This window comes from Strix aluco, chromosome 5 (genome assembly GCF_031877795.1).
Source record: "Strix aluco isolate bStrAlu1 chromosome 5, bStrAlu1.hap1, whole genome shotgun sequence".
NCBI classification, from domain to species: Eukaryota; Metazoa; Chordata; class Aves; order Strigiformes; family Strigidae; genus Strix; species Strix aluco.
Window position 1 is genome coordinate 36,778,339 of NC_133935.1, and position 27,280 is coordinate 36,805,618.

At 39.3% G+C, this 27,280-nt stretch overlaps 2 protein-coding genes across 8 annotated transcripts in view; one reads left to right on the plus strand and one right to left on the minus strand.

Annotated features, from left to right (window-relative positions):
- CDK17 (cyclin dependent kinase 17) overlaps window positions 1–14,207 on the plus strand; it is a 96,529-nt gene extending 82,322 nt beyond the window's left edge. For 3 of the 6 annotated variants that reach the window (XM_074827010.1, XM_074827009.1, XM_074827011.1), the window contains 11 exons: window positions 1,235–1,349; window positions 1,866–1,960; window positions 2,801–2,863; window positions 6,046–6,169; window positions 7,165–7,285; window positions 7,828–7,925; window positions 8,234–8,339; window positions 9,099–9,141; window positions 9,993–10,083; window positions 10,316–10,393; window positions 10,826–14,207. In XM_074827010.1, the coding sequence (XP_074683111.1) occupies window positions 1,235–1,349; window positions 1,866–1,960; window positions 2,801–2,863; window positions 6,046–6,169; window positions 7,165–7,285; window positions 7,828–7,925; window positions 8,234–8,339; window positions 9,099–9,141; window positions 9,993–10,083; window positions 10,316–10,393; window positions 10,826–10,863 (972 nt within the window). In that variant the 3' untranslated portion in view covers window positions 10,864–14,207. The remainder of the gene's footprint in view (window positions 1–1,234; window positions 1,350–1,865; window positions 1,961–2,800; window positions 2,864–6,045; window positions 6,170–7,164; window positions 7,286–7,827; window positions 7,926–8,233; window positions 8,340–9,098; window positions 9,142–9,992; window positions 10,084–10,315; window positions 10,394–10,825) is intronic. The other 3 variants (XM_074827012.1, XM_074827015.1, XM_074827014.1) reach the window with 1 other exon arrangement.
- A 3,927-nt stretch (window positions 14,208–18,134) lies between these two features.
- Window positions 18,135–27,280, minus strand: part of ELK3 (ETS transcription factor ELK3) — a 39,287-nt gene continuing 30,141 nt past the window's right edge. The window contains exons 4-5 of one of the 2 annotated variants that reach the window (XM_074827016.1): window positions 23,531–23,653; window positions 18,135–19,765 (exon numbers count right to left, since the gene is read on the minus strand). In XM_074827016.1, coding sequence (XP_074683117.1) covers window positions 19,667–19,765; window positions 23,531–23,653 — 222 coding nt within the window. In that variant the 3' untranslated portion in view covers window positions 18,135–19,666. Of the gene's footprint in view, window positions 19,766–23,530; window positions 23,654–27,280 lie in introns of those variants that run through there. The other variant, XM_074827017.1, reaches the window with a different exon arrangement.

Consider the following 27,280-nt stretch of genomic DNA (forward strand, 5'->3'; position numbering starts at 1 on the left):
GCCTGTTCCAACGCTTGACAACACTTTCAGTGAAGAAATTTTTCCTAAAAACCCCCATTCCCTCAGCCTCTCCTCATAAGACTTGTTCTCTAGACCCTTCACCAGCTTCGTTGCCCTTCTTTAGACACGCTCCAGCACCTCAATGTCTTTCTTGTAGCAAGGGACCTGAAACTGAACACAGTAATCGAGGTGCAGCCTCACCAGTGCTGAGTACAGGGGGATGATCACTTCCCTAGTTCTGCTGGCCACGCTATTTCTGATACAAGCCAGAATGCCATTGGCCTTCTTGGCCACCTGGACACACTGCTGGCTCATATTCCACCGGGTGTCGCCAGGTCCTTTTCTGCCAGGCAGCTTTCCAGCTCTTCCTGCTCTTCCCCAGGCCTGTAGCACTGCATGGGATTGTTGTGACCCAGGTGCAGGACCTGGCACTCAGCCTTGTTGAATCTCATAAAATTGCCCTTGGCCCATTGATCCAGCCTGTCCAGATCCCTCTGTGGAGCCTTACAGTACTGTGCTGTAACCTAGGGCAGTTTCTGCAACCTTGTTGCTTCCTCTTTGCAGTTGCTGGGATTAGTTGTACCTACTTGCTGTTTTGTCAGAATGACTTGTCCTTACGTAACATGCCTTGAGAGTTTTGAATCTTACTGTCTAAAAAAAAAAAAAGTAAAATTGAGAAAGATAAGCTTCATAATATTCAGCATTCTTTATATCAACCAAAAGGAAACTTTGGCCACATCCCCCTCCAGCCCCCCCCCAACCTCCTCTGAAATCTGTAACAAAGACAAGAAGCTACCAAAAGCAGTTCTGTGTTTTCATAAAAGTAATGGAAGAGTATGTCTGCAGCCTTCGGAAACAACTGCAGTGTAATGTAGAGATACCTGAGCTAGTTTTAATCAAATAGAGACTTTGAAGAGGGTAAACGGATCCCAGCAGTGAACTTAGTGAACTTAATGCTACCTGATCTGACTTCTTCGGTAGCTATGTGGTGTATAGCTTTCTATGTAATTTTCAGAGATGTTAAGCATACATGTCCCTTGTGTCTTGTGTGTTCAGACCTGTGCTTACAAAATATTTTTGTAGCTTTACATGTATCAAAAGAAGACAATGTAAAAACTATTCATATCCAAAATGAAGCCTATTAGAACCTCAAACAAAAGTTTTTATTTTCTTTCTTATATTCTTTCAATGAAGGAATAACTTGTAAAACTTTCCTTCTTTTTCCATTTTGTAGGGTACTTACGCAACAGTTTATAAGGGGAGAAGTAAATTGACAGAGAACCTGGTAGCTCTGAAAGAAATCCGCCTGGAACATGAAGAGGGAGCGCCATGCACAGCCATAAGAGAAGGTGATAACTTTTTTTTTACTTCTTAGAGTTTCAGATACTTCTGGATTTCTTTTTGACTGAAGTCTTGTTGGTACTTAGAAATACAGAGGCTACATGGGAGATGAATGAAATTGGTATTAGTTTTGATGAGGAAAATTTTAGACATATTAAGTGTGTTTCAAATGTATTTATGGGGAGGTGATTGTGTTCTCAGATGCAGTGTTATAAACGGAAGATTTTATACTGAATTTAGACTGTTATTAGTGAGTAACTTTCAGGGATTCAGAATACATTTTGCCAAATTACTACTGCTGCCTGAAATGTATAATATACAGTTTATTATTATTTACAGTTTGTTACTCAAATGTCTGTTTGGTGTTTTGATTAAATACCTTTCTTATTTACTTAATCTATATGAGTATTATGTTCTTAAAAATAGCTTTTTAATTTTTTAAAAAACTTGTATGAACTTGCTAGAAATGCATTTATTGCTCTTGTATTTTGTGTTTATCTTAGACTTACAATTCTCTTTTGCAGTGTCATTATTAAAAGATCTGAAGCATGCAAATATTGTTACATTACACGATATTGTGCACACAGACAAGTCTTTGACTCTTGTTTTCGAGTATCTGGTAAGTGCTTAAACAACTAGTAAGCATTACGTTTGATTTATTTTTTCTAAGTGACACAGACATAACAAAGTTCTGTACTCTTTTTAAAAGTACTGGCACTGTTACAGTTTTCTCCTGCATCTAGAATCATTCAGCCAAAAATGAGTTCTTAAACTGCTGTAAATTGGTACTGTTCTGATCATTTCAGAGTTTCATTAATAGCAGTTAGTGGTGATCTACCTGAGCAAACTGTCTACTTGTACCAAAATTGTTAACTGTAAAAAAAGGATAATCACACTATTATTCAAACAGTGTTTTTCTGTTATGACACAAGTCTTGCAAGTTAGCTAAGGAAAAAAATATACTTCAAAGTATAAACAACACATTCCATCTTTTTCTAACAATCTTTTCAAGCAAGTATCCACAACTACATATCTCACTTGCTTGCCTCTTGCATTGTAGACTTTTCACTTTCTCATGGAAACTTTACCTAATGATCTTTTCATATAATATGCTGGAATATATAAGCTTAATAAGAGGGATGGAGAACAACTCTTTACTTCCAATGTAACTGGAGAATATAGCAATTTCATAAAATACTGTGCCACACACAAGATGGAGGAGAAGGCAATAACAAATAATGTTGCCTGAGATGATGCAGGTTGCTGGAAAACATGGGTATTTATATCCTCTGGAAAGCCAGAGTTTTCTGCATGTTCAGGCTTTTGGGGTTCTTGTCATTGAACATCTTTTGTATAAAACTCAGTTTTCTGATTAATTATTTCAGTTCTAACAATAAATAATACTCATGTAATCTGTTGCCCACAATTTTACTGAATAATGCTGATGGTGTTTTGACAGGACAAGGATCTGAAACAGTACATGGATGACTGTGGTAACATCATGAGTATGCACAATGTAAAGGTGAGTGTTTTTAGTGACAGTGACTGTCTTCCAACTTTCTCTGTTCTAAGGATTTCAGAGAATTTAATAATCAGGAGTTATATGGTTAATGGCTTTTAAAAAAAAAAAAAAAATTAAGAGACTTAACCTTCTTTTTGACCTTTGGCCCTGGCTTAACTGCATTTGACATCAGATGGAGTCTTTCTTTTTGGTTTTGATGGCTTTTAAGTGTTGAAAGCATTAAGAAAGGGAGATTATGTAACTTTATATGTTTTCATTCTCTTTGAAGTTACATATTTAAAATTAAAAATTTCCTAAAAAAACCAATACATTCATAACTCTTTAGACCTCTTCGTGTCCTTCCATTATTTTATATTCATTTATTAAGTCAAGTCTGTAGTTTGATATATCCTCAAATAAAATTTATATATACACACAAAAGAAAATGTAGCCTCAATCATGAATGTGAGTTTGGATGCTACTGCCTACCACACAAGAAAGACATTTAAAATACATATTTAAGAACGAGTGATGTTCATCTTTCCATTAGTAATAAAATGGAAATTAATTTCTTTAAGGTTTAATTGTCTGTTCCTTTTAACTATGGCTGTGGCCAGGTCAAGTGACTTGGTTTCCAATCTGGCTAGCTGAAATTAACTCAGGTTCAACTATAACATCTCTTGCAACAAGCAGGTTTTGATTTGGAAAACAGGAATAACTCTTTATGTTCCTCAATTATTTACGGCTTTATAAACAAGATTCCAAACAGAGGACAATACTATCTTGAAATGAATGAAGTTGTCTGAGGAGGCTGGGTTACCAGTGTCATCGTGCTGTGTTGCAGCCTGTGCTGGACTGTACCTTCAAAACCTCTTCATTAAGCCACATATAATTCATATAAGGGCTGTTATTTGTATGGTAGGTGTGTTTGAAAAAATCTTCCATGCCTCTTTAAAAAAATTAACTGTGATCCTAACGAACAAAACTATGAATGTGCACACATGGTAGGAAAATTACTTTTATTCTTATACAGTAGCACATGGCACAAATGTGGTTGACAAACACAATGTACTAAATACTGTGAAGTGATGAGCTTTGTGTGCATTCTAGTAGAGTTGTCATCCTTGTTTTTGGCTTAGTTGCATGTTGTCTGTTCTTAGTTGAATTGCATATGGAATTCAGTCTAGATGCTGGTTACTGTTTGGTTAGCTTTTTCTTTTATTCTGTTGTCACATTACAGTAAATCCCTCTAAGGAAAGACATCTGCCCATAACATACTCTGTTGCTTCCTTTGAGAGTCTACAAAGGAAAGTTCTTTAATTTGTATCTACTTCAGAGAGACAACAAAAAACATAATTATGCTTGTGTTTTTAATTAACTACAAGTTAATAAGTAGTGCTTTAGGCCTAAAAAAAAGAAAAAAGAGAAGCTGTAAGTGGGAAGCTGGCTCCTATAGGAAGTGCAGTTAGAACAAGCAGGATCTGTTTGTGATAATCTGAGCTAAGCAGAGGAACTGTTTTTCCTTGTTTGCCTATGGTTGAAGCTGTGGCCTAAGAGCAGGTTTATATGGTCAGTACCTTTGGCACTGGGAAACCAGAACAGCTGCTTAACTGTGGTAGCTGCAGGTGCATACCTTACAGTAACTGTGGGGGTTTGGGTCTTTATTAACATTTGAGAGACCTCCCTATCATCACTCCCCTCACATGCTCAGCTAATTTTAGTTTTTTGAGTTTTAATGAAACGAAGATGCATAATATAAAGATGTTTGTGATCTCTGCAGGTATTACTGTTTCAAACAGAACTCTGAGCTAATACATGCCATCTGGTGCATTTCCAAAAGGATCCCTGCCAACTGTGGTGAAGAGCCACAGTTTCTGTAGAATAATCTGCTTTGCCTTCTTGACTAATCCTTGCAGTCCCAGGGTACACTAGAGATGGCTATCAATTTCCACAGCAGTCCTGTTAGTATCTCTTGGGACTGACTACCCCTGCAACAGTATGAACATGAGTAGATGGGAAGAAACTTGTTGCTTCTCATTCTGCTCTACAAAAAAGAAAAGAAAGAAAGAAGGAAAGAAAAAAATCAATCCCAATTCCTTTTCTCTAGAACAGATAAATCCCACATAAGCAGACTGAGAACAGATGGATGTGTCCATCTTACCAAAAAGCATTTGGTGATGTCACCTGGTACAAAAATAAACTGATGTGTTAGAAAATGGTCATATAAAAACATTCTAGTGTTTCTCCTCAAAAGTCCTGTTACATGCTGAATTTGTCACATTGGTAAACACTGGTAAACATCCTCAGCCAGTATAGGTGATCAAATGTACAGCGAAAAAATACAGCTCTGTCTTTGATATTGCACATTTGATCAGCTATACTGGCTAAGGACTGTTGTGTGGTAAATGCCAGCAATGGCTGGCCAGAAGTCCCATGTTCAAGATCAGACCCTTTATACATACAAAAACTGCAAAATAGTAGTTCTTAATGGAGTGATATAGTAAACTTGCTTGGTTGCCCTCTGCTAAACCCTTCTTCACCCCTTACTACTTTTATGTCTATATATGCACAGCATTAATATGCATGACTGAAGTTGCTTGCTTGGCTTGCAGTTCCAAAGGACTAAAATAAACCTGTGTATGTCAAGGTGAGGGGATGTATATAATGCCAGAGGCGGTTGGGCTGTTTTTAGTAATCCCCATTTCCCCATTTCTCCATGTTTTGTGAGCTTGTGAAGCCAAGTGTGTTTTTTCCAATGGCACACCAAAATGTTCTTTACATAGTTTTGCACAATTGGATAGAAAGGATGCTGAGCTGCGTTTTCAGAAGGGATTCTGTGGCAGAAGGGAACTTGAGAATGGTCAGAGACAATTAGTGTGGGGAAGAGCATTGGTAAATGCTTACTTAAAAATAAACAGCCCTGTGGTTCTCTTCAGCTAAGGAGGACAAATTGCTCTTAAAATCTTTGTTGAAAGTATGGTCTTAAAGCAGTGCATTAGCATAAAGGGATTTTAAACCTGTAAACAGTAACGATGATGTTCAGAGTGTGTTCATAGGGAAAAGTAACATACTTTTTGAGAAGTATTTTTGTCCTGCTTACAATACAGAGCCTTAACTCTGCAGTGCCCAAATGGGCTGTTACAGTCGTGTAATCTGTAGATGAACATTTTTAGTCTAATTTATATAAATGTTCTCTTTTGTAGCTATTTTTATACCAGATTCTTCGTGGTTTGGCATACTGTCATAGAAGAAAGGTGTTACATCGAGATCTGAAGCCACAAAATCTACTAATTAATGAGAAAGGAGAACTGAAGCTTGCAGACTTTGGTATGGCCTGAAATTATTCTGTAAGAAATATTTTCTTCACTCAGCAAAAGAGAGGCATCTTTCCTTATAAAGGAAAGATGAGAGCATTGGGTCTGTAGTGAATTTCTGTGTTGTTGGATGGAAAGTGAAAGTCAGCATTTTACAGATGTTAGTAATCAAAGTAATACATGTATAGGTAATACTGTTGCTTGACTTGTGGTTTGAAAGTAGTCTTACAGCTTCCTTTGGAATTGACACTTAGTCAGCTCCTTAAGGTGGAGCTCAAGTTGCTTTTCCTAACACTCCATATTCACTCCAAAGCAGAGTAACCCTGATGGGAGAGAGAATGGGTCTGTCCATGTGCTAAATAGTGAGGTGTTACTCCATCACTGATACACCAGGTTCCTTTGGAATTTCCAGTAGAGTGGGGCATTCACAGTTTCCTGTTACCTTCCGTGTCGGGAAGGTCCTTTGCAAGTTGTGGTACCACTGGTTTTTCCCCTTGTGTGTGAATGAAAGTTGCTCAGAAGATTGCATCTAACATGATAGACCTAAGTTTTATTGAAGATATTACTGACAAACTGACAGTGTCAGGATGAAAAACCCTTGCTGATCCAACACTGGTTGGGTCTGTTTCCACCATTTCATTATTCATTTGTTGCCTTCTGCCTTTTGCAACGTAATTCTCAAATGGAAATGGTGTGCAAGGATTTTCATGAGGGGGTGGGAGGGGTGTCATACTGATCTAATGCTTTGTTGTTTTAATGAAATTTATAGTATTGCTCCAGGTTTTGATGTGTTCACCTGTCTTCTATGCTTGAAAATGCTGATCATGAGATTGCTGTAAATACTGAGGCAAATCACAAGTTGCAGAAATATATTTATTAGGGCTTTTTAATGAACATTAAGGGAAGGTGTTTAACAAGTGTAATAAGGCTGATTTAGCTCTTAAAAATTCTTTGTCAATTTCACACAAATAAAAAGATTTCAGCAAGTTGTTTCCCTTTTTTATCAAGGATTGGCTAGAGCAAAGTCTGTTCCTACAAAGACCTATTCCAATGAAGTTGTCACGTTGTGGTACAGACCGCCTGATGTTCTCCTTGGATCTTCAGAGTATTCAACTCAAATTGACATGTGGTTTGTATAGCTTTGTCTAATTTAAATTTTTGTTCTCAGTCAAGTTGAAAAAATGTCAACTCTTTATTATTATATAGTAGCATTCAAATACTCATTCTTTGAATTTTTGAAGGCTACAACTGAGAGATTTTTAGAGAAAGGATTGGCAGAATGGGAAGATGCTATTATTTCTCTCTGAAAATGCAGAATACCTTTTTGTTGCTTAGAGTAAGCAGGTATTAGGCCCACAGTGTTAGAGAAAGAAAACCAAACGTGTTCTCCTAATGACATGATAAAGTGGTATTTTACTGTGAGCTTTAATGCAGTTGATAAACTTGACATCTGAAGGAAGAGGATATAATATAGCTCTGACATAGGTTTTGTTTAGTGTTGGGACAGTTCTTTTATTACTACACATTTTTCAAAACAGTATTTTTAATAGCAGTGTGTGGCTAACAACTAATTTAATAATTTGTTTGAAGAGAAACACAGAAGTCTTTAAGAGCCGAAAGCTTAGATTGTTTGATTGTTTCTGATTTATCTTTTTCTCTGTTTTTATAAAGGGGCGTCGGATGCATATTTTTTGAAATGGCATCAGGGAGGCCTCTTTTTCCTGGTTCGACTGTTGAAGATGAACTGCACTTAATTTTCAGACTTCTGGGTAAATTAATGCTTTTAGCAGTAATAATAATGCTATATGTTTGTTCTTCTAAACACTTTTTCCATGAGAACTGTAGATCTTTATTTATAAATGATATTTTATATTGCATTGTAATTAATGTGAATGAATGTACTCTTGATGAAAAATGGTTGAGCTGAGTGCACGGCTGAGTTTGTACAACATAGACTCGTTGACTGTTTTTTTTTTTTCTTTCTTTTCTGTTCAAATTACAGGATTAAATGCCTATTTGTGTCAAAGTTGTTTCTTTACCTTTTTTTAAGTTCAATTGGTGCTTTTTTTAAATGCAGGAACCCCATGTCAAGAAACATGGCCAGGCATTTCTTCCAGTGACGAATTTAGAAACTACAACTTTCCAAAGTATAAACCACAACCTCTCATCAACCATGCACCACGGTACTTTATGTTTTATTAATAGAAAATATGCATCCCGGTGGCTTTGCATATTTGTAAATGTGAACATGTTTCCGAGTATAGTCTGCTACTGAATGCTGGAAAACGACACATCAGTTGTGTTGTTGTGGGCAGATAGTAACACAAAGCATAATGCTGTTACTGTGTGATTACTTTGCCTAATATCATTCGAGGTACCACAGCTCCTTAATGACCTATAGAACTATAAACTCCGATCAATAACGCCTGCAATGTGGGAGTATTCACATAGCACTTCCTAAATAACCCAATTTCTCTTCTGTTGTATACAAGGCCCATTGTTACAATGGCCAGGTTTTCTTGAGCAGTTTCTTTAAATCATTCTAAAACCATTATGAGGAATTTGAAGGGTCTACACGGTTATTATAAATAAACTTTATAACAAAGATTACAACATTTTTTTATCGACTCTGAAGAAAAAGATCTAACGTGTCCTTCTAGTAAATGAGTAGCATTAGGCTTTAAAAAAAAGTAAAATCTTTTTTGCTGAAATAAATGATCCAGGTCAACCTAGTCAGTCACAATCGAAAGCTCAGGATTTGTCTGTCCCCAGTGTTTTTCAGATGGTCTTGTTCTAAGATATTGGTACTTGTATGTGTTGTTTAGGTGAAGGCATTTCCGTGTTTAATTTTTAGGTTTGAGATAATTTAATGAAGTCAGTTCCCTTGCAGTTTTGCTTTCATAAATGTATTTCAATAACTTTTAATTTATTTTTATTTTTAGGCTAGACACAGAAGGAATTGAATTGATAGCGAAGTTCCTTCAAGTAAGATGTGCTTTGTGGCTTTACTTTATAAAAGTGCAGTTTTAGAATTTAATATATTTACCAAATGTATTAGAAGCTATGGTATCTGTTAGATATGTCTCAAAGTGGAATATGTGTCTGAGTCTGTGGTGAATGACAGATTAGGAAAGAATGACTGTTTGGGGAAGCCTATGTAATGTAAAAATTTAAAACCTGATGTTTCTTTTTTTTTTTCTTTTTGCCAGAGGTGATTTTTTTCTCTTACTAATTTTTGTAAAAATAGAATTGATTCTGTTAGCAATTCCCTGAAAAAATTAAAACTCTTGTGAAATACAGTATTAAAACAGAAATATTAAATACAAATACTAAATTTCTGTAATGATGAATTTAGCTTACTACTAGAGAAGCAGTTACTAAGGTGTAATATTACTCTTTGAGCTTGCAAATTGTATTTAGAACATGTTGTCTGAAGTTCCATTTTATGCAGAATGCTGCAGCATAGTCCGTTGAATTGGAAAACTTCTGTTATCTCATGTAATAGCATTTCATTGCAATTTAATATTAGGCAGAAGTCTGTCATCCAATCATTGTTATATCTATAAATAAAGATTGAGTATATTTTTGACTTGCATCCATTTACAGCAGTTATTTTCACTATTTTAGCAATCTTGTTGTATGTTGATAATACTGACTTAGATAACATATGTTAGATTTCCATGTGTGACATAAAAGTAATGAAAACAAATTTGTCCTAGTGAGTTAGTGGGAAATATTGAGCAAGTAGAACTCTTATTTTTCCCTTCAATGAAATCACTTGATGCAAAGAGTTTTTTAATGAAAACCAACACACTTATATTTTTTTACATTAATAGTATGAATCGAAGAAGAGAATTTCAGCAGAAGAGGCCATGAAACATGCATACTTCAGAAGTCTTGGAACAAGAATACACACCTTGCCTGAAAGTAAGAGGAGTAGTAAAGTAGCAGAGTACTATTAAGATAGTACATTAAAGCTAAGTACGTTGCTTAAGGAAAAACTCTTAAATCTAATCTATTAAAGAAGTCTGGTATATATTGACTGAAATATTTGGGAATAGGACACTTTTTTTTTTAATCTAAACTGTATAATTAGAACAGAACTCTGTTCAGAAAGTATAGTTAATGTTTGAATATTAATTTCTTTGTTACATTCCAGGTGTTTCAATATTCAGTCTAAAAGACATTCAATTGCAAAAAGACCCTGGCTTTCGAAATTCCACTTACCCAGAGACAGGTATGGAAAGCTTAATATTTCCTCATATCTGCAGACAGAATGCTGTGCCAGAGACATTCCGAACTGAAAAATACTTTGCTAAATTAGTCTGTGTGAATGTACTCAAACAAATAACAAGAATTATTTGCTCAGATTCTTGTAGAGACATATAAGCTAAATGCACAGAAAAAGGTGAGTTTTACTAGGGATGGGCAGAGGGACTGTTAATATAAGAACACTGGAGTTTTAAACCATTACTGTGTGGGTGTGGAATGGTGGCAAAGTTAAAAAAAAAAAAAAATACAGTAAGTGCAGTTAAAAGGAAAACGCCAATATTGGTTTAAGCACAAAGGGTATTCTCTCAAAACAGAAAGACAGAAGATGTAGATAAAAGTTGAATACTCTGTCGTGCAAATGCTTCTTTTTCTTACCATGATCCATGTTCTGTTGTAGGACATGGGAAGAACAGAAGGCAGAGCATGCTTTTTTGAAGTGGGCAATGCAGAGTCAAGCCCAAGCCTATCCTGTCAATCAAGGACTCGGATCTGAAGGCAGTGCTCTCTGTTGGTGGACTTGGAATCGCAGTTTGTCTACACTGTCCTCTTCACAGTGGAGTCTTTTTATTTCCAACCTGCAGATTATGTTTTTATATTTGTTGTCACAGTGTGACAATTTTTTGTACAGTTGGTTTTAAGGTCTCCTCTGCCACTAGAGCCAGTAGGTTACAGCTGTTGATGTAACTGTAGCTGCAATTTTTGTGCAGGACTGAGAAACACAGTGCATTATTTATTGCGGAATCATTGCTGCTAAATAACTACTGTCTGTATAGTTAACACAACAGTTCCATGCCTGAAGAAGTTGCAATGGCTTTATAATATGTGAATGCATCTGTTTCTCTTCATAAGATGTTCTACTGCTGCGGGGTTTTTTTTGTATTTCTTAAAACTGCAGTGTTTCCTGGAATGTAAACATAGCTTTGCTTGGCTATAGGTGAACCATCTTTAATGCTCTAAGTTCATGGCACTTAATTCTTTATTTAACATTGGAAGTATGTGTTGAAATAGTTGAAAAATTGTAATGCATATTATGTTTTTGAAAAGCACATGGTGTGAAAGTTGATTCAAACAAGTGAACAGTAACTGTTATTTGCTCTCAGATCCTATGTTTGTTGTTGATAAATTAGAGCATGGAGACTGGATGGTAAATTTTGTCAGGCTTGCTCCAGCATAAGATATTTGCACATTGTTGTGCATATGGGGCCTGCAGAAGCAATGACTTTTTTACCTTGTTTTTACCTTAGAAATACAAATAGCAAAAAGATGATTCATATAATATGTTGGACCCTGGCTTACTTCTGAAATTTAGAATTTCATTACAGAGGAACGGGACAACTTATTACAAGAACATGGGAATAATGTCACACTTTTCCCACCTTGTTGCTCTCCCATTTGTGTGTTATTCACTTGAAATCAACTGGAAAGATGCAAGTTTGTACTTGATAAGAACTCACTATACTACAGAGCTTTTACAATGGGAACTTAGAGAGTTTTTCAGATCTTAAGATGTTATCTGTTTACCAGAGATAGTAAACATGTTACTACTATGCTTATGCATCTCAGTGAGTATCATAAGTACACCCTTGGTGATGGTTACAGTATTTTTAAGCATTTGTGTTCACCTTTATGAACCTATTTGTTTAGTGCATCTTAAAGAGACTGTAAATCTTTATTGGTATATTTTGAAATGGTCATGTAAATCTTTGGCTGGTATATCATGGAAATAGTCATAGATAACTTAATTTTTCCTGACATTCACTGTAAAACATTCAGGGGTCCTACCATTTCTGTTCAGGAAATCTTGTAGTTTATTGTTATTTAACAGTATTAAGTGAATTTTTGTATATTTCATTTTAACTTTATTTGTGAATAGTGATTGTGGCATGTTTGGGGGTGTTTTATTAATATTTCGTTGATACTGGTAAATTTGAATTGGGATTTTTTTTATTTTCTGGAAGAGAGAAATTCATGTGTAATGGTGACTATTGGACCACTACTGCTTTTCAGCATTTGTAAACCGGTTTTACGTTAAATCTTGTAGACCTAACAAACTGCTGTTATTTCTAACTGACCGACCTGTATTAATATTGTACTTTTGAAAGTATAAATATTATGTGGAATTCTTTGGTTTTGTTTTGAAATTTATAATAACAAAGGCCCTGTGTTGTTAAAAATACAGACTAAGTGAACTTGCGGTTCTTGGGGCATTGTTGGAAATTTTAGCTAGATCTGCGTGTTGTGGGAGTCACCAACCAGTTTTAACTTTGGCCGCTTATTAATTCATGCAACGCAGAAGTAGTGGCAGTGAAAAGTAATCTGGTTTATCCACAACTGAGGCCATTCAGGATCTTACTGTAAACATGGTCCGTAGTCTGATTATTAGCAAGCAAGTCCTGCATGTCACCTGGTATCAGAAGTCTTGCCTAGGTCTAGGCTCGTAATATGTCTCTTGGATACATGCGTGGGTCTTCCACTGATACCAGTGGGAGCGTTGTGTGTGTGTCAGAGGCAGATTTGGCACTGATGAAAAACCTTTGTCCTGAAATAGTTGTTATATATTTTTTTATAGTTGCTATGGATCTGATCTAGATTTTATACTGATTAACTTTGTAGGAAATATGTTGTAGACGTGATGGTGTTAAAGAAAGAAGTATCAGAAAACCATCTTTTTTTACAAAAGTAGTGAAGATATAGAGTAAATGTTCACTGTGGATAAATGTGGTGGGATTTAGCATTTCTAGAACAGTAATATTTTATAGGTCGTAAAAGAACAAGTAATAATGTGGCACTAATGAGGAAAAGACTTAAAGGTTTAACTGGTAAAATGAAGTGCATTAACAAATATAGAAAGGGATCAACTGCAGCTAACGAAAGGAGGTTTCCATTTTAAATAGGAATTCAGGTTTTTTGTTACAGATGAAAAGATCTTCTATAAAATTAAAGCACTCTGTTTATAAAGACATTTTTCTAAGGACCTGCAAGTGAATCAGTTTGCTTCATTAGGAGGTAGCTTTAAAGAATATATTTCTTAAGAAACTTGGCATCTGTGGTCAAGTCAGTTTCTTTCATTTTAAAAAAACTGTCTATAATTGAGCATCAGCAGAGACAGTTCTGTGGCAGCTGCCTGTTTGGGGCAGTAGTCAGCGAGTCTGAAGTTGCTGGGCATTTCTCTGACATCCTTTTCGTGCAGTTCAGTGTTCTGCCTCCTGTCTGACAGCACCAGGCACAACGGACTTGGTTTCACTGGCCCTGAGAACTGTAGGGAATGTTGGCCTTTTTGGGACAAGACCTCAACTGTGATGAAAACCAAGCAGATAGTCACTAAAAATGGATGACTTTTCCAAGATTTGGTGTGACAGCCTTTGCTTGAAGATGAGTGATCAGTTAATGAGAAATGGCCTGCAAGTTGCTGCTGATTAATTCTTTTTAGAAGATACCCGGTGTATTCCATCTACCCGGGGGTAGGAATGCCAAGGTGCGTGCGTAGGTGCGTGTAGGAATCGGGTGGGCTTGAAGACAGGAGAGAGGCAGGTGGTGACGAGGTTGCGTGCACACGCAGGTGAAGGTTGAAGGGAAGAGAGGGTGGGTGGAGGACGGGGATTGAGAGGACAGAGTGGGAGATGAGAGGGGGAAACCAGCTGCTCAGCAATGCTCTAGTGGAACTCGCATCTCAACACAGCTGTGTTATTTTTGTGCTGCTTTACCACAGCATTAAGTAGCCAGAGTGTATCCCTGAATTGGGCAATAAAAGTTAAAATAAACAATGATTAAAGAATCAACATACTTTGTATTTGCAAATCATTTGAAAAACTGCAAGGTAGCATTCTTTGGGCTGCTTGCTGCTTCTTTGCGCATGAATTCTTCGGTGTGATAAAGGTACATTGTTTCTGTTTTGCAACATTAAGATGGAATTAAGGTTAGAATACCTTCAGTTATTGAGGACAAAGTGTATGAAAGGTATGTTGTAAATATCCCCAAGCTAAGTATCATAAACCCAGGAAATACCTGGAATTAAGGTCAGACTTGAAAGAAATCCAAACAAATTAGGGTATGGAAATGCACATAGTGACAGCATGCGGTCACAGACGCGTGATCATTTTGTCTGGTCACTCAGTGGGAAGAGTTGCAATAATTTGTGCACCTTTGTTAGCACGTTTCAGTACCTTTTTCCCTTAGTAATGTTTGGCTTTGACACAAATGCAATATTTCTATGAAATTTCTTAATTTAGGGGAGGAACTTGAATGTGTACTTCTTACAGATTTTTTTTTTTTTTTTTTTTTTTTTTTCCTGGAGACTGGGCTGTTAGAGATTTAATGCTACTGTTTGGCCTATATGTGGCTCAGCAACATCCACGTATGTCACCAGCATCCATGTCAGACCTATCTAAGAGATTGACAAGATAACAAGTATAGATTGTAAAACAGAAACGAAGCACTGTACAAGTGTTCAGCTAATTGGTACGTTGTAAAGTGAGCTCTGGCTGTACAGGTGGGATGATTTTGAGAAGTGTAAACGCCAAGTAGATACATGGGCTTTGTAATTCATAGCATACAGCCTCTTCATCTGTGGAGTTTAGTTGCACAGAAATCACACTCTTGTTCTAGGCCACAGTGGAAATTTTTTTTCAATTTTTTGTGTGTGATTTTCACTGGGCTGTACTGTCCCTGACTCGTTAACTGAAACAGATTGATGTCAGTGGAAAAATGTGTACATTACAATTTTCTGTTGTTTTCACATTTTCTAAAATCCCTTAACTCATTTAAGTTCTGTAATTTTTTGAGCCAACTTAAACTGTGAATGCACACATGCACGTACTTACTGTTGTAAATAACTGCTTAATTTATTGTCCTGGCTGCATTCTCCAAAATCCCCTAAGAAGCAGGCCGGCCTGAGCAGATTGCTTTTATGGTCTTCATAATGAAATATGAGTCTTGTTCAGCTCAGATGCCACATCTTGAAACACATTTTTCCCCAGAGAGCTATGAAGTTCCTTCATTTGTTGCAGTGGGATCCTCTTGCTGATGGAATTGCCATCGCTGTGGATTGCAAACCAGGGAGAATGCTCTTCCCTATCCCCTCTCCAACCTGCTCTTGCAGAGCACCTCCCTCCAGGCCTTGCATGGCAGCATCAGGGCTGCCTGCTCCTCCTCTTTCACACCCTGAGCTTGTTTTTTCAAAGACTTTTTTTCTCCCTCTTCCTTGTCCTTTTCCTTAGTTTGCAGGAGGCGCAGCTGGCCTGGAGCCACATTAGGAATAATTAAGGTTAACGTTTATCCATTTGCACTTCTTGCAGAGGGAACAAGAACTCTCTTCTGGGACCTTTTCTACAAATACCACACTGCCCAAGGGAGACCATGCTGCCAGTTGCTCCAGAGTCCTTGCCTGAGGTTCATTTTCCTTTTTTCATTTAAATAAATTTATACTCCTCCTCACTGATGCTGTCGGTCTCTTTTCCCACAAGAAATAGGTTTGTACTCCGTGTAGGCAGAGCACTCGTGTATTAATCGGTAAGAGCAGTTACAGTTTGGGGCTAAAAGGGATTTCAAAAGTTGTAGTTTTCTGACAACTTCATAGAGGTATTCTTAAATCTGAGTCACCTGTGTGTGTTTGTCCTACAGGATATAGAGACCATCTCAAGATCAGAAGGGAACAGCAATACTTAAAAAACTACCTGTACTTAACAGTGCCTTTCCTAAATTCATTTGGTGGTTATGGTAGCTTCTGAAGATGCTTCCTGTAGGCACAAGATCACACAGCCTCCTAATGTAGAGACTTGTTCTGTTAAAATTAAATGCTACAGTCTGTTTTAAAAGACCATCTCCCCTTTAAACAGTCATCTTGTTGACAGTTCATTATTTCTTTGGTAGGTAATTCCAGATTGGCAAGTGCCTGTTTTATTCAGACAAAACAAATTGTTCTTTGTTGACGTAATGGATGTGTGTCAAATCTTTCTTTTTCTGTAGTTTGTTATCACCCATCACTGTTTTCCCCACCTTTAAAGTTTTCTTTAGAACTGAAGCCACTTACCTGTGCCAGGGCAGATGATGTGTGCAATCTCCTGGCAAAGCTGCCCAGTAGCTCTGGCTCTACTGGTAGATGCTTGCTTTTCTGAAAAAACAATGGAAAGGTAAGCCAAAAATAGCCTAGCTGTGCACCCAGCCCATATAATACTGAAAACTTTTTGTGTACCCTGAAGCATGAATAAAGTGTAAATCTATCCCAAAAATCCCTCAAGTATGATCAAATTGCAATTACTGCCAAGAATAGTGAAGGAGACAGTAACTCCTGTTTTGTTCCCCAGGATTGTTGGCTTGGAGCTCTCCATGCCACAGAAATATTGATGCTTTCACAGTATTTTAAAAACATTTATTTGATTCTTTCTCTACAGTTAAAGAGATTTAGTAAAATTCAATAGAAAATTGCCAATAAAATACATTCTTCAAAGCATAAGGCATAACAATCTAGTGTTTTAGGTAAGTGTTAGACTTGAGAGGCTGGACTCCATTTGTATAAATTCTTCCCAGTAGGAAGAATTTTTGTTCCACATTATTGACCAGTTTGGAAGGCAGATTTCATTTTGACAACCTATTTTTTTTTAAATTGACAAGTCAACCAGCAGAAGATGTGTTCTTCTGCTATTTTTAGTCTCTCAAAGGTGTGAAGACAGCACTACTTTCCTGTTCCTGGGTGTCTTCCCTTAAGTTCTATTGGATTCTAAGTTCCTTTACAGTAATTTGTTGAAATAGATGATTTTTTTTTTTTTGTCCCAAGGTTGCTATTTTCTGCCATCTTTAAAAGAACAAAGTCACTCAAGGGGCAGGAGGGTGGGAGGGGAGGTGAGGTGAGGGGGGTGTGTATGTGTGTTGAGCCTTGTGAAAAGAAAAATATGCCTTATTAATTGTAAAACCTTGGAAGAAACAAAATTATGAGAATCTAGATGCTTTTTCTTTTAAGAATGTCTTCTCTGTCACATGCTCCCTCCTCTCATGTTCATCTGTTTTTTTGCAGTGTGGTATTCAATACTTCTTACAAAGTTGAAGATCAAATTTTCATGAGTGTCTGTCTTTACTTTTTAAACACTTAGAGACACTTCATCTCTATGCCTTGTTCTCCCATTAGCTATACTGTTGTGTACAAGGTGACACTCAACTGAAGTAGGCATTTGTGCTTCTTCAAAAATAAGATGACAGTTGGCTCTAGAGTGTGAATAATTGTCTCTCTGTAACTTAGTTACTGGAAAATACTCCATGTACCTGGGAGGAATCCATTGAAAGAGAAACGTTTGATCTGCAAGCCCTTGTGATTTATCTCCATGAGACTAGTCTATCCCATCTATATGCTGCCTTTTCTTCTAACCTGTTCTGATTTTACTTTGTGTAAAATTTACTTTCACTCATAAATTTTGCATAGGATCATCTTCTGATTTTTGACTCCTTGGGGTGGTAGCTTTTGGAGCTCTTAAAACACTGAACCAAGTGAATGACTTTCCATGTGTTTCATTCTTTTTCCTTACGTCTTGCATCTAATTGCTCTGTTTATCAGCACTGGTACTTCATACAGATACAGCAGCTTTTTATCCCATTAATTACTGTGAGTGAAACTGAGGAGTCATTTTTGGTTGTGCAACCCAGGAGCCTGAGGAAAATTCCTGCTGTCTTTTGTCATACTACCTCTGCCCGAAAAAATGGCTTTTCAACATCAAAACTGCATTAATAAAATGTTTATTTAGCACCTTTCAGGTTGAAGGATCCAAAAGCACTTTACAATTAACTACACACATCATCACTGAAATGCATTTAAGCAGAAAATCAGCAGACAACTCACTGCATAAATTTCAAAACGAATGGACTTCTGGCCAGCCGCTCGGCCAGAAAGCAAAGTAGAAGCTCTAATGACCTGTAGCAAACAGGATTCTGATTTTGGTTTGGTTTTTGAAGGTCTCATCTGAAAAACCTACATGGTAAAGCTGCATTCAACCCAATTTAGCCACTTCAGAAAACTGAAGATTTGCATCAGCCCTGCCAAGATTAGAATCTGTGGTGCCAGGGAGTCTAGCCTAATCCTAACCTGACATTTAGATGACTAAACACCACCTCAAGGTAGAGGACATACCCAGAAAGTTCAAGTTGCAAGTATATAGTAACACAGTGCTGTTTTTTAATACAGAATTCAGATGTTTATACATAAACATCCCACATGTACAGTATGCCTCTTCACAAGCACCAGGCATTAATTTACAGTCCTGTAACTTTTCCAGCTTTGGGGGAAGGGGAATTGCGACCTTCTGAGCTTTAGTAGCTAGAATAATCGTTCCAGGGAAGTAGTAGAAGGCACTTGGCACGACTGAACAAAGCACCTGGAAATTCTCTTACCAGGAATGATCCTCATTCCCTGGGAGGACAGAGATTACCTGCAGTCTTTCCAGCTGTAATGTTGACAGTTCGTAAGAAATATATGCCAAATAAATTCTGAGCGACATCTCCTCTTCTACAGAAGTATTCTCAAATGATGGAAATCTCATGAATACACACAGCCCAGTTCCTCCCTGTTGCAACTCAACAGAAGAAGCTGGGCATAGATGTGTTAAATGTGGCTTTGTTACTCCTAAATGCATCTCCTGACTGTAACGTTGATTACGTTTTTTACTTCAGCAAAGAAAAATTATAAGGCTATTTTTATACAATTTGAAAGCACTTAATACAAAGTTACATGAATACACTGCATCATATGGCCTATCTGTGGAGAAAATACTGAAATACTACCATAGGGCTGTTCAATACTAGTTTTTTCTTTCAACTTTTTATCTTAATACTAGAAAATATATAAATCATTTACATGACATTATGCAAAAGAAGGCACAGCCGGTTATAGTTTACACAAGCACAATGCATAATATGCAGAAAAAGGGATTAAAAAGAAGCTTCACATCCTTATTAGATACATTGTTGCAACCCATTAAGAAAAGTACTTCATCAACAACTGAAGTGTTCAACACTTGAGAGCTATGATATAAAAAAATTATAATTCATTTAATGCAAAACAGATTTATATATACTTTTATATATAAACACTGTTTAAAAATGCTAACATAATAAAAGTAGATTATCCATGTAATGAAAAGTGCAAACCAAAGTAATAGAGGGTTTCACAATGTCCTTCTCATGACACAGGAAAAAACTAGCCCATAGGAATGAAGTGTTAAATCCACCAATAAGTCCTTGGCGTGATGAGACATCATCAGGATTTCTGAGCATTTGGAGAAAGCAGTACTGGAGAAGAGGCTCCATCCAGACTGGGGAGTGGTACTGGTATGTGACCATTTAGCAGAGTTGGAAACTGTAAGAGGCCAAAAGGTAAAAATTACTCTTTATCTCAAAGCATTCAGCCCAGAAGCACATGGATTTAGCATTAGCAACTGACTCCAGATGGTTTCAAGACTTGTGATTTCTATACAGTAAGATACATACCAAATGCCTGCATCAGCCATTAGGAATGTAAAACAGAGGAAGAAACCTGAATAATTTGTAAATGTACAGTGATGTATAAATCTGTTATTGGCTATATTTTATATAAAAGTTCATATAGCACTTTTATCATCACCCTGGGAAAGTGAGTGCTATAGAGAAATCTTTGCCATCCATTCTGCTTCCAAAAATGTTTTTCAGTCCACAATTTAATTAAAATACATCCTTTTTGTCTGCCTTTCATAAAAGCTAAGCAGGGAAGAGCTTTGCGAAAGTGAAAGTTGAGATGTAGTTTTAGGGCAGAAAAAGTACAATTGTGAATACAAAGCATGGGGAATATTACTCTCAAGTAATTGCAGTTTCTCTCTGTATTCTCTAAGAAACCATAAACTAGCTACACCAGATCATGTGAAGCAGAATATATTGTCATGTGGTATTAACCTTCTGCTTCTGAAATACTGTGCGAAAAATACTTACTCAATACACAAGCTGTATATTCCTAGTTCATGACAGCATCCTGACTGTAACTTGCCTGCAGTAGCGTGTATTGACTAGATCTTAACATCTGACCCGAGAAAAAGCAAAGCAAGTAGGTGGAATAAACTTGTTACAGCATGAGGTGGGAATTATCCCAGTGGTAGATACCAATCTGGCCTTGAGGCCTGGTTCCACAAGCCACGCTGGGTTTCTGTTAGCTTGAGAGAGACAGAGCTGAGTAACAGCACTCAACTTCAAGTGTCTGCTGTATTTTTACCCCGTATCAGATCAGTCCTTCAACAGCCAACTGTGGCGTAATCAACCTCTACACGTGCATATGATCTGCCTGCAACAGGATTACTCTTCCACTAAGATGTTCGTTAACGATACCTATCTTCCAATGTTCAGCTGAAAATCAGGCCGAGCAGCGCAGGCGCAGCAGTGTGCTGTGGGGGGCTGGCACCGCGCTCCTGGTGCAGCCAGGACTGGCTGATACCTCTGTTTTAACCAAGCCTCAGGAAATGTTTCCATCACTTCTGCCAAGATTCGTTAAAACACAGCACTAGATTACAAGCTCTTGCTTTTCTAGTCTAGGTTTCTAGCGAGACATGTAAATTACAACGTGTTTCATGTGATTCCTAAAGCTAACAAAAAAGAGGGTTGTGTGATCTCTGGTGTCTGTCGAGGCGGGTGGCATGCTGGCACTATGGCCTGAGATGCAAACAATGCTAACGTCACGATTTCATTCTCCCCTGCTCTCCAGCCCAACCCTGCTCTCTTGTTCTTCTTCCTGTTGTCTCTGTAGCCCCTGGGGCTGGGACGATGCTCTTTATTCATACACCTCCATACAGGGGGGATCTGGGACTTGACTACGCCCTCTCAGTGCTACCGTCTATACAGTAGTAACAGGAAAATACACTTGATTTAGTTAGCACTTAATTCAAGCTAAGCTGGTAGTCCTTAAGTTTGGCTGCATTTTCTTGAATTAACCAATTCTGTGCAAGGCTCTTGCTGTTCCAGTTATATGGTAATTTCAAACTAATGACAAAACATCAAAATAAGTTTAATTACACAGCAGTGTGGCTTCAAAGGGCAGTCTCTCCCAGTAGGTCAATATATCAAGGTAAATTGTGTGGAAGGAGACTGCAGATTTCAGTGATGCTCTACATAGGCTGTAAGGATGTATAGGTGTAGGTGTATGGGAGTTGCTTACACCTTATAAACATCGAATGACAGTTTTTACAAGTTAATAAGCATCTACATGCTCTGTGAGGGAGTATGCACGTAGCTGTGTCCAGCACTGCCAGAACAAGCTCCTCCTGGTTCACCAAAGGAGGGACCGTACTTTTCCATAGGCTTGTTCTGGGCTCAGTGGGACCATCCATGTGGATGGCTCCCTTCCTGGTCCTTGTACTATGCAAAGACTAGTACTAAAGAACTGTAGGCAGTGCCAAGCATAGTGCTATTATGAAAAGCAGCACACACCTGAAAGAAATACAGGAATCCGATCTCTCTTCCATGCACATCAGCAGGCAAGGGTGCAGTGGCAGGCAGGCAGCTGCAGAGCTGCCCTGGCCTCTGGCTGCTGGCAGGATTCTGACTCCTTCAACAATGACCAAATGTTCTTTCAACTCCCAGTGCAAATGACCAGGTGAAAGCAAGAGCAACTTGTGAAGCAGCTCCAGCTCTTTCCTCCCTTCCCTGACAAGCTGCGTGGAACATGGCCTGGCTTGTGCAGGCAGCCCAGCGGGAGCTCTGCCCCGATGCCTACGTGGGATGACCAGCAGTTCTCGGTGGGGTCACTAGGCTTCAGCTGTGGTTGTTGTTTCCTATTTGCTGTTAAAATAAAGCTTTGTGCTCTACAGACCTGTCACCGTGGCCTTTGCCTGAATCAAACATCGTTTATAAGGCCCTTTGGGTCTCTCAGAAGGGAGCGAGCCAAGGCCACTCTTCACTTTCAGTTCCCACAGGAGGTGGCCAGCATATATCACTGCAAGTTCATTCCAGGCCCTGGTGCAGACACTTCCCTCTCAAATGAAATGTCTGGTGGTTTTTAACCACATGTGCAAAACTAAGGTCCAATAGGGATAAACGAGTTTATCTGAAACACAAATAAGGAGTCCTAGGGCTCCATGCTCAACTGTCCCACTGGAGGCAGAAGGACTTACTACCCCAGCGAGGACTGGACCTGAGCAGAGCACCTGAGCCAAAGCCCAGCCCTGGAGTTGGGCAGTCAGTCTCCCTGAAGGTTCAGACTAACAGCAGGATCCCTGTCTAGCAGCAGCCCCCTCTGTTAGTGTTGGCCCTCCACAGCAGTCGGGGAGTTCATTCCAGGGGTGTCCCTGCATTCTTCAGCCACTTGGGTGGCCATCAGCTTCTTATGCTTCTTGCCAATCAGCTGATCAGCGTAATTTCTTTTGTGATTTACTGAATTGACTGATTTGCAGCAGCTACAGCTGGAGCTGCTAACACCATCCCCACCATCCTCTTCCTAAGCCTTGAGTGAATGCTTCAGCTGAGTGCTGTGGCCATCACAGTTTACTTAATAACTTTTGTATTTACCAAAACTTTTCAGATTTTTACTCTCCCAGTACCCATGAGAGTTACATACGGAGAGGTCGTGCTCAGAGGTATGAAGTAACTTGGTTGAGGACACATGGGTAATTTGCACAACTGAGCTTTCAGGTTCAGAGTGCCCTTATTGTAAATACAACTATGCCCTGTCTTTCTGAGTGAGAAGTAGCTCATTAAGACAAGGATAAACCTACACCCACCTCTCTGTGTGAGATCCAAACTAGTCTTGGTTTTCCCAGGGTCCATGTTCCACCATCTCCTGGCTAGTCCCTGACTGGTCTGCACACTGTTCCTGAAGCTCTGAGAGCTCAGCTACCTACTCTTACTGGGGTCCAGCATTTATTTCTGTTTCCTTCATACAATACATGTGTGCTTGCTGCAGTAGACACTTCCCTGTAGTTCTGACTGTGCTGGCAAGGGTTTAAAGAGGGTACAGGTAAGTAGGCCTCTCTTTAAAAGTGCATGTTAACTCCTGTATTTTTTAAACTATTTGAAGAGCTCCAGACCAATGTGAGGAGATGCTCCCCTGATGTCTCTTCCACATATGCGCTTTCAGAAATGAAACCTGTGCATTGGAAAGACCTACCTGGAACAGAGTGTTTGGTCCCTGCAGCCTGGCAGGACTCAGAGGAGCAACAGGACTGAGGCTGCTCCAGAAATGAATGCTAGACAGCAGCGGGCTTGGAGTCAGCAATAATCCATTTGGGGTCTGTGAGACAAAAAAAAAAAAAAACATGATGCATGTGTCAGGGGTTACAACTCCATACAACAATCACAACCCCTTAAGTCTTACACCTCACCTATAGGCTCTTTCTCCCAGTGAATTCAGACATACAACATGCCGAGTATACTGGCCGGCAGCAACTGCCCATCCAGCCCTGCATCCTGTCTCTGCAGTGGTCACTACTGGATACCTGCACATTTAATATTCCTTCAGATGCAAATTGATTTCATTCCTATTGCAATTTGCTTAAGGAGAAGCACAGTGATTGTTTATGTGAACCATGCTCATGCGACTGTATAAAATACCATGTGTGCCCCAGTGTCTGTAAACACAGCCTAATCTCCTTTAGAGTAATTTTTTACCTTTTGAAGGGCAGCAATTGCTTGAACTGACTGCAGCTTTTGAAGCATTAATGCAATTGCGTGTAGAGCCAAAGAGCCACTGCCAGCCTTTGAAGTTTACTCCTCTGATGGCAACTGTTCAAAATGGAAGAAGTTTCAAGAAACTGGCAGGCTGACGCAGTGAGAGGCCAGTGTATGGGTTGGATGCCCAGGGGCACGGCGGACAGCACAGCTAATTGTTTGAAAAGAAACAAAATGGCAAGAATTAAGAATCCAAGGCTTTTTCCAACTTGGAGGTGGCTCCTTCCAGTGCTGTGGTGCACAAGGATTCCTGGAAATGCTCTTAGCATTTCCAAAGCACAATTGGAGGGGAGGTATAGTTAAAGCACATGCAAATCTCCATTCAAAGGAAGAATCACATTAATTATTTTGTATGCAGAGTAACCTTTATCTTTCCAAAAAAGAACATGAAAGCGATGTGACAGTTTTGAACAAAGTATTTGGCATAATGAGTTAATCTCACCGGTAATCTTGATGCCAGTTATCAAAATCAGTCCTATTTAGCAAAGCGCTTAATGAAATTAATTGCTCTACAGAGAGCTTTGGACAGGCTGGAGCGATGGGCTAAGGCCAACTGTATGAGTTTCAATAAGGCCAAATGCTGGGTTCTGCACTTTGGCCACAACAACCCCCAGCAGCGCTACAGGCTTGGGGAGGAGTGGCTGGAGAGCTGCCAGTCAGAGAGGGACCTGGGGGTGTTGATTGACAGCCGGCTGAACATGAGCCAGCAGTGTGCCCAGGTGGCCAAGAAGGCCAATGGTATCCTGGCTTGTATCAGAAATAGCGTGGCCAGCAGGGACAGGGAAGTGATCTTACCCCTGTACTCGGCACTGGTGAGGCCGCACCTCGATTACTGTGTTCAGTTTTGGGCCCCTCACTACAAAAAGGACATTGAATTACTCGAGCGTGTCCAGAGAAGGGCAACGAAGCTGGTGAAGGGTCTGGAGCACATGTCGTACGAGGAGAGGCTGAGGGAACTGGGGTTGTTTAGTCTGGAGAAGAGGAGGCTGAGGGGAGACCTCATCGCCCTCTACAACTACCTGAAAGGAGGTTGCAGAGAGCTGGGGATGAGTCTCTTTAACCAAGTAACAAGCGATACAACAAGAGGGAATGGCCTCGAGTTGTGCCAGGGAAGGTTTAGACTGGATATTAGGAAGCATTTCTTTACAGAACGGGTTGTTAGGCGTTGGAATGGGCTGCCCAGGGCAGTGGTGGAGTCCCCATCCCTGGAGGTGTTTAAGAGTCGGGTCAACATAGCGCTGAGGGATATGGTGTAGTTGAGAACGGTCAGTGTTAGGTTAATGGTTGGACTGGATGATCTTCAAGGTCTTTTCCAACCTTGATGATTCTGTGATTCTGTGAAATTTGAGTGCACACTTAGCAAGTAAGTACCTGTTTTGCTGTGTGGGACAAGTGCCTCAGTGCTCTGCTGAACTGGGGCAGCAGTTTGTCCAGAGTTTAAAACACGTAAAGCAAAGTTAGAAGATTGAAGATAAGGTGTATCTCCCCCTAGTAACCAGCACGTCATGCATTCTGGTACCTGCTAGCTTCCCACCAGGCCAGAGATATAAACTCCCACATATGGCAACTGCAACCAGGGGTCTCACTTAACAACTGCTTACACCATGGGCTGTCACATCATGTCACCAGCCTCTGCAGTGAGCAGGCTCAGAAAGGCAGGTACCACAGGTCATGTGGATTTTCCAATATGACGGACATGTTATTTGCAAAGCAGTGCCTGAGGGATCAGCTGTGGTGTTTGAGGCTCTGTGCAAACACCCAGGAATACAGACCTGCTCTGATGTGCTTGCACTGGAGTTCACAACAGGGTCAAACAATTAGTTTAACACCAGCAGAATAGATGGGAGAGACAAGGCGCAGCAAACATTAAGGTCCTCCCAGTGATTCTGTCGTAAGGTGTCTGAAAGGCTGTTTAATACAAAGAGGTTGACTGCTCTTGAAAGGGATGATTTCTCTAAGGAATCTCAAAAGAAGCAGGGTTCATGGAGAAATGCAAAGGAAAAGGACACTGCCATTTCCCTTGTGCTGAAGAAGGTGGGTCAGAAACACCAAACCCCCGTGGAAGAAACCACAGTTATGTCCCAAGGAGTAATAAACGTAGTATTGCTGGGAAAGCAAAAGGTGTTTATGCAGTAAAACAGCAGGTATGGTGGTCACCAAAGTACCAGTGAGGTCAGGGTTTGCATATATTTGGCTGACAACAAAAGGGACAAAGAGTGGGTGGAGGCCTGGCAAGGAGAAAACTTCTGTCTTGATCTCAGCAAGTGACAGCTCTTGTCAAGATATCTAAGAAAAAATACTTGACAAGCAGGCACTTGTGAACAGCTCCTTCACAAACGCCCTCTTGCCAGCACCACGGTGCTTTCATGTGGCAGGAAAACAGCAGTACCAGTGAAAGCACCTGTCCTGTGCTGCATTACAAGCTGATGCTCCACTCCACAGGCAGGCAGCTATTGATGGGGATTTACAAGACTGACAGAGAACACACCGATTTAGGTCAGGATAAATACTCCGAGATCTACTTACAGAAGAGCCTACTAACCTTAAAACCAAAGATGTAAGCAGCAAGACCCAACAATATTCGACTAAGGACACAGTATTGTGCCAACTGTACTAAGAGCCCCAATGCGCTATGCCTCAGTTCTTTATTTTTTCTCTAAGAAGCTGCAGATACTCAGAACTGAAAATGCAGTTGAAACAGAGATGTCCTCCATTCATCTCTGGAAGCATGTTAACAAGCCTAACAACAGTGCTAAGCAAAAGTCCATGTCCTCCAATGATCAGAGCACTAATGTCTGCAAGTTCTGCCAGAGCCAAGAGCCAGCCAAAGCAAGCCTCCAAATCTGTTAATATTTAATGCAAAAAGAGCACAGGGCCTCTCAGGCTTGCTCTCAGTATTGCCATCAGCCAAGCATCAAAACCACCAGAGGAAACATAAGTGTAAACAACACCACAGCACAGGCTATCCTTAAACTACATGTGGAAATTGATGTGTCACTTCATTTTCTGCCCTCATGCAGCTGTACATCTGGTATTAGATGTGGAACCCAGTGGGAAGTTCCTACTTAAAAAACATGATTATAATCTAAGCATAGGAACAGTTTAAATAGAAATAATTCATTGCACAGAGAGGATTATGTTAAGCAACAATGCTCATGGCTCCTGACTTCTCTGACAAAGAATGTGTGTA